We start from the raw sequence: 11710 nt of genomic DNA, 5'->3' as shown, positions 1-11710 counted from the left end.
AATTCAGGCCCTTACCATGCACATCTATAAATTCCGTATTTTAGTTTCAGTTTTTTTTTTTTAATGATTTCAATTTCTTTATTTAAAAATTTCGTTTTCTGTTTTCTTTATTTAATAATTTCGTTGTTTTTTTTTATTTAATAATTTTGTTTTCTTTATTTAATAATTTCGTTTTTTATTTTTATTTATTTTTGGTTTGCACTATTGGGCTTCCGTAGTGTGGCACATATACAGTTACCTTAGATAAAATACTTAGACTTCTTGTTTGTGATGTACCCACACTGTCATTTGAGCTGATAACTGATAAGGTTGATAAATATTGTGTATTGTGTTATTGCGATAGTCGGTTATTTAAATAATATATTCTCAACTAATAGCATAAAGTTATGTCACAAATTCATTACACCAGATTTTTTGCTTCTTGCACGTTTCTTATTTTTTCAGAAAAAAAAATCAATCATGAATAAACATAATATTCAATTGTTGATCTGTATTCTGTATGTATCAAATATAAAAAGCAGTGAAACAAGCTTTTGCTTAATATCAGCACAAAGTGTCCCCAGTGACACCAGTCTACAGAAAAATAAATTAATGGTCAGCGAAATGCCTAAAGTGTATTTTATCATTTGGAAAAGGAAATTAGAAAAAAGGCAGTGTTTGTCATCACAACAATTTTAGACATGATACACGATAATTTTTCTCGTCAAGTCGAGATAGCTATCATAACAAAATGTGATAGTTTATCTTGACTAGATGAGACAGAAGTTGGTGTATCTCGACAAAACCAGCCAGTTAACTTGACTTGACGAGACGATTATCCTGACTTGACGCGATATCTTTTATTGACAATATTTATCTGGATGGCATAAATATGCCCCAATTAACAAATCAAGACAGGTTTCCCGAAAGAAAACTTGTTTTGTAACTCTCCTATTCTCGTATAATGTGGTTTAGGAAACTTTTGTTTATTTCAGTGGAAAGTGACTGTCTCATATCATCAAATTCCTAAATGTATTGGCTTATATGTAGATTTTCTTCTAGGCTGTAAATAATACAAAATATGTTTTATTTGTAAATTCATGTATTCAAAATTATTCCTTTTTACAAAATTATCTAAAATCGATATTAAATATGGTCTTTTATAGATATGTTAAATCCATCAAAAGTTTGGTAACGCCTTGTATCATTTTTGCCATTTAGGCAAGGAATGTTTAAAAAAGAAGATAAGTTTAGAATAAAATTTAGGTAATGTCCACAAAAGGGTTTCCTCTGTACGCAATGCGAGTACGGCCTGTTTGGGAGTGCACATTAGATACAATGTCCGACCTACTGTGCGGTCAATCCTCCATCCAACGGAATAGCTGTACCTGTCATGTTGTCTGCTGCAGGTGAGCAAAGGAAAATCACTAATTCAGCAATCTGTCAAAAAATATGATAAAAATGTTAACCATAAAGAAAAACAACAATAAAAACATTACCAATTACCTGTCATAAATGTGACAAAAATATTAATTAACGACAACAGAGGTGGTAATTAACAGTAATTACTTATTTTAAACATGACAACAAATTACCGATTAAATTTTTACTGCGTGTGATTACATTTATGTATCATCCACATATGTTGTCGTACAGAACAATATTACTGTACTGTACAAAACCCGCCAGTGTAAATCTTGTGAAGAGTCTCTTATCCGTAATTATTGCGATTAAGGAGAATTAGAATAGTATTGTTAACTCAAATGTGAAATCTTGAAAGATTAAATATATTGAATTTGTTTTCAATGGTTCATTTAGTGCAAATTTACTTCATTATCACTCAGCTTTATTTCAAAGCATATACCTGAGTAGTTGTGGTATTCTTTTTCGTAGGATTCACTTCTGCAAGTTTCTCCTGTAATTGAAATTTAACATATATAGAGGACATCATCAGTGAAACTGGATGTGCTCTTAGATAAGACATTTTTCACTCTAACATCAATCTACGTTTTTCAATACATGAGCCGAATTTTATAAACATGATTTACAAGTATATATTTTTTTACCAAACACCTTTCACGACTTTCGCCCGATTCCTTTTGCATGGAAGAAAGTAGTGGCTTAAGAACTAAAAGATATGCTTATAAAAGTTAATATTTATTCTTGGAAACAAAATCATTTATGTTTTACATCATATTGTCAGTGTAAGGTTTTTTTATTTAATGAATTTAATAATAATAAAAAAAAAATTAATAGATAAAAATAAATTAAAATTTAAAAATAGCAAAATGTTGTTGAAAACCTAATGAACAAGCAAATTAATTGAAAATCAGAGAAAACTCTCTTTTGTTTTAGTCTTTTAAGTGAGAGAAATGTTAAACTATCATTCAGGACAAGGAAAGGTGGATAACTGGATATATTAAAGTACTTTTCGGTGTATTCAGGAATTATATTTCAAATATTTCAGCACTTTCTTTTTTAATTGTTTCAAAAATTCCTTTTCAATCTGTTGATCAGATTTTTTTGGGGAGTGAGGGAACATGATCTTGAATTTAAATAAACTATCTTTCGATTTAAATTGTCAACTTGTAAAACTCACTGTTTGTATCAACTGTGCAAGGACATATACTGTTACACGTAACTCCATACTGCGCAGCCTCTACTGCAATGCCCTTTTATTGAACAAATAATAGATATTTGACCCACGATACAATAATACCCTTTTTATTTTCAAACAGAAAATTTGAAATACTAGTAAAGGTCATGATCAGGAGTTTATTTTTTTACATTCTCATTGAAGTAGTTTTTTTTTTCTTTTACAAAGATATATCTTAGTTTATTTTAGGTTAAGAAATAATTAGTGAAATATTTACCCTAGTGAGTCCAATGAGTCCTGCCTTTGCGGCCGAATAACCTGTGGATTTAGGGGATCCTACCAGCCCAAACGCCGAGGATATGTTCACAATTCTCCCCCATCCTAAAAGACGACAGTATATACACATTTGTGATTGTTCCACCTGCATTTTGTCATACCTATTCTTCGTTTGCTCATTTTGAAGAAAATCTTGTAATTTAGATAAAATCATAGGATACCCTAAGTCCGGTGAAAGCTGTATTTCTTACAAAATCTTCTTGTATTTGAAAGATTGTAGAATCAAATTTATTTATAATAAAATCAAAGTAAACATGCATTTCTTTTTTGGAATTCATTTTAAGGCTTTTTTAAGTTAAATTTCATGAATATTTAGTTTTATTAGTAAAGAACTGATTATAATGAAAAAAAAAATAGTCTCTTTGAAAATGTTCGTAATAAACATGTATTTAAGGTCAAGATCTAGTAAATGACTTTAGATTCAATTATGACGTCATAATCAATTTACACGCACTTTTTCACGTATATTACGGCTTCAAAAATTATGTTGAAAATAAAGCGTTTCATGGAGTTCAATTTAAAATCATGTCAAAAGTTATCCTGATACCTATATTGAATTTTAAATCATTTCAAAGAAGAGGTCAACAATATGTAAATTGTCGATGTCTGAGAGACTGTAGGCAATCTGGAAATATTTCTTTTCTCTAATATGTATAAAAAAAACTTCCCATGTTTATATATGATGAAATATATGGAGATAACGAACAGTATTCAAGCTCAAAAGTCCATTATACAATACAAAATAGGAGCATAGCAAACACGGACCTCTAAACATCAGAGGTGGGATCAGGTGCCATGGTGGAGTGAGCATCTCCTGCCGACCGGTCACACCCGCCGTGTGCTCCTTGTCATGATCGTTAAATAACGGAAAAATCCGTCGACAATTCAGTGTGTAAATAATGGTCTAACAATTAGTATGAAAAACGTCAGTCAGCATTTGACTCAATGATAAATTGTACTTGCTGACATTTTCTTCACATTTCATTCACAATGACATCCTCACAATGTCAAGGTTTTGTGATTTCGGAACTCCACACAAACCCTTGACATAAGTCGTTATTTAAAAGTTGGGCTTCTGGTTACACATGACGTAATAGGTAATTACAAACTAACAAAAGAAAAAAAATATTTTTTTCAAATCCGTCGTTATCAAATTGCCCAACTCCAGGACATATCTTTTGTGAGTGTAAGGAGGAAGATCTTCAAAAAATTAATCCCGATGTTTCATTTGAAGTAACTAGTCACAAATCCTACAATATTGACACTTTCCATTTTAACGACGAGTCTTATTTGTTTTCAAAACTTACCAACAATAAAAGCTGTTTTCTGATTGGATCCAGTCCTAGACCAGGTACAAATGAAATACGCAGGTGTGTTAAGGCAGTACCCAGATCAAATTTCGGCGAATTTAGACTTTTTTTTTCGTAAAATGTAACATTGATAAATCGGAAAAGCCATAGATAAAACATTTACTATTATTTTTCATTGTATAGACGTCATTGAGTTAGGCTAAAAGAAGCACTCCACCACGACGTCATCACGTGACGTCTATAAATAGAAAAATTGCCTTAATGAAAAAGTGAAAAGTTCAACACTACCCAGGAGATAATTCATTTATTTGAGTGAAATGGTTATGTAAAAACATCACTGGGTCATGAAAAGTGCTGCTAGAATCCTACTCTCCCGACATAGAAAAAATATTCCAAAGTTTCGCATGAAACCTTACCAAAATTTTTACATTTTATACATACGATCAAGGAATTGTTATTAATTCTGTTAACCACACGATTCTAGCAGCACTTTCCAAGTACTATTGAATACAAGCTTTCGATACAATCAAAAATTGTGTTTCAAAATATGCGGCGTAGTGTTGAACTTTTGCATCTTTGTTGTTATAGAACGACAGAGGAAAGGCTGATCGGGATTTCAAAGCACTGTCTGTGTGCGTTTTAATAAAGCATGATAAGAATATATCAGCTTACCTGATTTTTATTCTTTAATTCCTTATGAATCACACATAATATTCACGGTATATGCTTTAAAACTCCCATTTCATATATTTGCTTACATGAATTCTCGTCACCTTTAATTTCACTCGGCAAATATTTGATCAATAGTTATGACGTCATGGGTTTGGTATTTAATCCCCGTGCTAAATAAGTAGCTATCTATACCACCCAAAAACGGCAAGATTTAGTTTATATTATGTTTTGAATGATTCCATTCATTTCTTGGACCTGAAATTAAACTTTAAATATAGATATTAAGAAATCATTATTTCTAAAGTTCACGTCATACAGCTTACTATGACATCATATTGTAAAGGCAAGTAGAATATCTCTGGGTGTAGCCTTAACATACCCGCGTAGTAGCTATCTAGCCCAACTTTTAAATAACGACTTATGTCAAGGGTTTGTGTGGAGTTCCGAAATCACAAAATTAAAACCTTGACATTATGAGGATGTGACAATGACAGTTTATTTTTTTTTCGTTGAGTTTACCTTAAGATTATGCCCCAGTGCACCTTACTTTAGTAGGGTATAGTTATAAACCATCATATAAGGAATTTATTTCTCACAATTGATGAATCTGTAGGCACCTTCATTTAATGGATCTTGACTTTTAGCAACAGTTCATCTTTTACATTGTTTTTTTCAATTTTTAATCATGTTTCTTTCAAAATCCTTTGTGTTATATATGGTTTATTACAATTTTTCTTATTGCTTTTACATTATCCACTATTCTAAAACAAAATGCTATTACAATGAAATGTTTTCTTTTGTTTGTTTGTTTGTTTTTGTTTAGCGTCCCTCTGGAGAAATTCTTCACTCATATGGAGACGCCACCACTTCAACGTGGAGATCTGCAAATTTTTGACTTATACTCGGCACTCAGGGCCATTGAGCAGTGAGGGATCTTTTTCGTGCCAGCATCTACTGCGACACGGGACCTCGGTTTATACGGTCTTATCCGAAGGACCGGTATCCACGTCCCACCGTGGAATTCGAACCCGCGACGTTAGGATCAACTCCTTATTCCGCGACTCTAGAGCGAACGCTCTAACCACTGCGCCACGCGGGCGACGAAAAGTTTCCTAATGAAGGAAATTTACAAAAGATATCATATAGTTATCTATAATACACAAGCAAAAAGGTAGCTTTTATAAATGAAATGTGGAGGTAACGAACTGTAATCATTCTCAAAAGTCAAAAAAAGTCACTAATTAACAGCGAGGCGAACATGGACCTCTGAAAACATAGGTGCCATGGAGTAGTAAACATCTGGTCACATGCGCCGTACGCGTGTGCTCCTTGGCATGTTCGCGTAAATGTGGAAAAAATTCCCTTATCAATTCAGTGTGAAAACAATAACCTGTACATTTGCATAAAAGATGTTAGTGACGATTCAACTTAACGACAGATTGTTTTTGCAAACAAGGTAATTGCATCGACCACAGAATTTTCGAAACGTGATTTTATACGAAATTGTTGGTATCTTTGTATCATCACTTGTTTGTAAATAGTCTGCCTTCTGTTAGAAATGGTTAATATATACGCAGCTCTGTTAAGACTGCATAAAGGGGTGGGGTCTAAATTATACGGGAAATGCTTACTGTAACATCACACAAAAATAGGAATTCCTCATAATAACAGACAATGAAATAATTTGCGATTTTAAACTTCATATGAGTAATGAAATTACATCAAAACTTACCAATGCAATCAATTTTATCGCTACTTAAATCCCACAAAGCAAAATATAAACAAGTCACTGATTGCAATGCACATGTCGATATGACGTCATCATGGTAAAATTTGACGCATTTAATTTGCAATGAGAGGCGGATCAAGTAATTTTATCACAGTGACAAAATGCATTTAATAATTGAAGAGAATATTATTTGCAAATCTTAGGTAGACCATTTATACAAATCTGAAACCTTTGTTTAGTGCATTTATTTAAAAACTATCGAGAGAATGAATCAATTCTACCGTGTTTTTGTACAGGGTTTGCATATTTCACACTGAGGTTAAACTGCCTTTTCGCAAGGGCATACACTTTATAGATCTTGAGATTTTTTAAATATACATACCTTACCTTAAAAAGTTCTGCTGCTTTCCTGAAATCGAGAGCATTACCTAATAAATACACAAAATACTTGGTAAAGGTTCACATATTTTTCGACTACAGCTAAATAATTTGAAATTTAAACTAATAAAATGCGAATTCTATTTAAAGCAGCAGGACTTTCCACAAACTACAAGATATGAAGAAACAATTTATTACTTAAATTTTTTATTATAACTAGGGTATGCCCTTGCGATATTGAAATTTGTTCATGACCTACATACAGTACATATATTTATCTCCTGACTGTCAAATAACGTGAGCAAACCAAATTCAATACAGAGCGGGGTATTCAATGTTATTTCAATCAAAATTAAAGTCATGTGATAATATAGTAGCTTTACAAAATTAGATTCAGTTTAAAAAGCTATGTATTTATGCACGTTCATATTCCGTTGATTTCTTCGTAGTACACCTTAACAGTGCTGCGTAGATCATGCTCTTGCATATTGAATCACGTGGGAGACCTAAACTCCTTCAGTAGGTGATAATTGTATAATGGTACATAAATAAAGGACATTGGCGGCAAATATGATGAAACCATCACCTTAATCATAAGATTTTAAATTCTGAAGAGGATTTACTATGTCACATATGGATATTAAGATTTTCGGTTTTAAACGCCGTTTGAATTCCAGTTACCAACTGGGACAGAATTTTACTGTTGATTTAACAGGAATGCAATTTTATAATTTACATTTAAATACAATTTATTCGAGTAGTTTAATTTTTTTTTTCATAAATACTCAACAAATGGAAGTATCTATGTATATTACTTCAAAAATTATAATTATTCTTTTTAAGGTAGTTCTATACTCGGCACTAAATGGATTCAAGCTTGAAAAACTTGCTTTCATAACATAGACATACATTCCAGCAATGGATAGACATAAGAAAAATTATATTTCAACATGCTTATTTTTCTGCTATTGCCTCTCAGCAGTATATACCACAAAATTCCAAATATTGAAATTTAAGAGAAGGTACCTGTCTTCAAATTTGTCAATAAATTAGAATTAAAATCTAGAGAGTCAAACTATAAAACCTAAAATAGAATGGAAACATGTTATTAAAACATATTTCATCATTGTTTTGTATGAATTTTTATAAATATATGCACTTTGTTGGGTTAAAGTATCAAAATGTAACACAAGAAACTATGCTTCACTGGTCAGTCTGGATCATTTTAAAATATATTTATGGACTCAGTCTTGGACTCAGTCTTTGAGAAAGTGTTTTATTTTTACAAAATAACATCTTAAAAAAAGAATTATTTAAAAAAAAATTACATGTTGATGCATTTTTTTTTCATAGTATAAGATTTGCACTATAGGGACCCCCATGAAAATTTTCTCTCAAAAATAATATTGTGCCATATTCTGCTATACATTTGTAGTTTGAGTGTATTTATAAAGTTGTACATACAGGGTGTCCCAGAATATATGATACCATTTCAAGATTCTGTAAGACCTAATGTAATAAATATTGGATTACAACAAATGCATTATAAATAATGTCCAATTTTATTCACATAATTTGACAGTCATTGAAAAGAAAACAACAAATGGAGTTCAGTTTGAAAAATGCTATGGTTTTTAAATGATGCCCTCTAAATGACGTTCTATTTGTGTAATGATAATGTCTAGACATTGTACAAAGTTCCTTAACTTGAGACAGCAGTGTCTGTCTTGGTAATAACTTCAGGATTTTTATCAGAGGTAAACCTTCTGTATATGTTAAGGATTTTGGTTTAGGTTTAGCAGCAGTAACATAACACTAGGATTGATAATTACAGTTTTAAAATGAGGGTAGCTAGCTCTTTTGATAATCCATTTTCATTGAAATTGCAGTTTTTTGCAAAGGTTTGACGTAAATTTGATACGTTGCAATTTCATAACTGTGAGAATTTTTTTTTAATATTTTGTTGCTAAAAAATTGTACTTATCTATTTTTAGAGACTTATATCAAAGAAATTGGCCAAGGAATGTGTTCGTGGCAGGTATTTCAAATGGTATCATATATTTTGGGACACCCTGTAAAACAATAATTATACACATTCAGTACCTACTGTCCCTATAATCCACCTTGTTTTAGAATTCTTTCAGAAATATGTATACCACTTGTCAGTAAAATTGGAGACATTGGATCTGACCGTTATTAACAGATTCTGGCAAACTGGATGATCTGGGTACAGAAAGTTGGTGTGCTGCAAGTGAATAAACTATTTTCATTTACTACTATACTATTACATAAAAAAATATTTTTGCATTGTGCTTCAATCCGATCAGTTTGCAGGTGAGGAGGGTGTATGTGTCTATGAAAGTGTTAATTATTTAATGTTCATATTTTGATGTTTGAAATAATGAAATTTATTAAAGTTGTCCCTGTCAAATCGTAGCCAATTCCTTCTCTTGCGAGCTATCAGTATTAACTTCACCTTGCCCGCCGACAAAAGTCTTTGACTGTCTGTCTTGCATCGGCTTTGATAGCATACTCCTGGTCCATTTTATCTGCTTATTCTCATCCAAAGAAACGTCGTTTATGCTATAGCTTTATTACCTCATCGTCTCTCTGTCAACATAAAGTTTTTTCCCCATCCTTTCCTTTTACTTAATTTCCCGTTACACTTTCTTTGACGTGACCGACTTATAACAAAATCTTTACCGGATATTTAAAACGCTGAGTAAAAGTCAAATCAATCTAGTTAAAAAATTACATTTCGGAAAAAGGAAGCGTGGTTCCGGTTTTACCAATCGTTAAAAACGTAGTGCGAATATAGATCTACTTTAATGCTATCAAGGAGATTACTACTCAGTTAAAAGAACTTATTTCATAGGCTTTCGGATTTTCTTCGATGAAACATGTTCAAAACAAACAACGCACCATAAAAAGAACTAAGTAGAAATTAATAATAATGTTATGGTAACAAGATTTATTCCTACATTGTAGCTTTGATTTTATACACTCTATAGTACATAAATAAAATATATGTTTCCCTTAGCAGAATGATTAAAACACATATTGATACCGCGTCAATTTCTATATGAAAAACAAAAATAACACATCAGTGGTGTTACTCATTCCTTTATTTTTTATTTTTTATTTATTTTTTTTTTTTTTTTTTTTTTTTGCTGTTGTTATTGTTCTTTGCTTGTTTGATGTTATCAATCTCAAAGTTTTTGCCTTGTTTTTCACTAATTTAGGGTCAACATAAAATTGCTTTTAAATAGAACCGTGTCTTACCTTTCTTTTTCATTGACACAAAAAAGTGTTTAGAAAGATGAAATGGTGCCGTCAAATTTACAGTGATTTCTTCATCGAAACCCTCTAGCGTTTTATTTTCTAGGAGGTCAAGGAAGACAACCCCTGTAAGAAATTTTATTTCAACAGAAATATATTGATTATTCTTTAAATTGTAATAAATTTTCAAATATCTCATATAACGTTGTATTACTTATACAAGCTGAAGTTATAAAACATTTAAATATAAAAGTGTAAAAGCACTTTTTTACATATAGTTGATTTAGAGTTTTAAGGACAGACAATACGTTCCTCAATAATATATAATTTTTTCCAAGCTTTTATCATTGAAGTATTGATACTTTAAAAAGTTTACTCACAAAAAATGGAGGTACCTTACCAGGCTTTTGTGCAAGATACCAAAGGATAGTTTTCTAATATAATCCTTTAGGGGAAAAAACCTAATTTTACAATATCAATTTTTTTTTGTGTTTGGATTTTTTAATGACGATTAGAAACTGGTTTAGAAATCAGAAGGTAATTAAAATTTTGAATATTTTTCACATATTACGAAGATTTACATAACAGATAATCTGAGGAACGTATCGTCTGACCTTAACAATTTAATAGATACCGAATAAAACTTTAGGAAAAAATGTCATTTTAACATTAACTTAGAATGCATTTGTTAACACTTGAAATATAATTTACCTGCATTATTTACTAATATATCTATACCAGCTGGAACAGCAGAATCTATTTTCTGGCAAAGATCAGTTATACTTTCTCTCTTAAGCAGGTTGCATTCGAAATACCGAACTTCCTTTTTGCATCTGTAAAAAAGAGTAACACGATTTTAATGTGGAAAACATCAGCAGTTGCCCAAATTCCAGGAAATTGAAAATAAATCTCACTTTATACTTCCATCATTTCATATTAAAATTTACTCAGTACTTATACAAAACAGATAATTTTAATGAAATGTTACATTTGGGTGAGTTTTTCGATGTTATCTGTGACAGTTTCTGCATCGTATCGGTCTATTCCGAGAATAGTGCATCCAGATAGGGCAAGGTATCTTGCAATTTCAGATCCCATGCCTCCACAAATACCGGTCACTAGAGCAGTTTTCCCGTTTAATGCCATACTAAAGTAAAAAATTAAAATAATATAAAATAATTAAAGCATGTTATTTTTACAATGAAAAATATGATATCTTTAAATAAAAATATTAGCAACTATTTATAAATAAAAATATAAGCAACTTTTTTGGCGTTGGTGTGTAACCATTCTTTCAAACATTAACATCTTGTATTATTCTTAGAATGTATTATATTGCTTGTTTACTGAATGTGCTTTGATGAAAAAGCATTCGAATTGATGTTTGAGAGGAATATGGTGTAACATTTGACACATAAACGAAATATACCT

General features: G+C 31.1%; 1 protein-coding gene across 1 annotated transcript; it reads right to left on the bottom strand.

Annotated features, from left to right (window-relative positions):
- Positions 1-1333: 1333 nt before the first annotated feature.
- On the bottom strand, positions 1334-11425 carry LOC133198674 (D-beta-hydroxybutyrate dehydrogenase-like). The gene is made up of 7 exons (XM_061334710.1): positions 11268-11425; positions 10991-11112; positions 10283-10405; positions 2853-2956; positions 2579-2651; positions 1844-1894; positions 1334-1419 (listed from the first exon to the last, which is right to left on the bottom strand). Exons 1-7 carry the CDS (start codon positions 11423-11425, stop codon positions 1412-1414), a joined length of 639 nt encoding a protein of 212 aa, XP_061190694.1. The 3' UTR covers positions 1334-1411.
- Positions 11426-11710: the final 285 nt, after the last annotated feature.

The sequence above is a fragment of the Saccostrea echinata genome, unplaced genomic scaffold (genome assembly GCF_033153115.1).
Source record: "Saccostrea echinata isolate AGI-Se365-2 ecotype Australia unplaced genomic scaffold, CSIRO_AGI_Sech_v1 ptg000033l, whole genome shotgun sequence".
Taxonomy (NCBI): domain Eukaryota; kingdom Metazoa; phylum Mollusca; class Bivalvia; order Ostreida; family Ostreidae; genus Saccostrea; species Saccostrea echinata.
The sequence above is the reverse complement of the archived record's forward strand: the minus strand, read 5'-3'. Positions and strand labels throughout refer to the sequence as shown.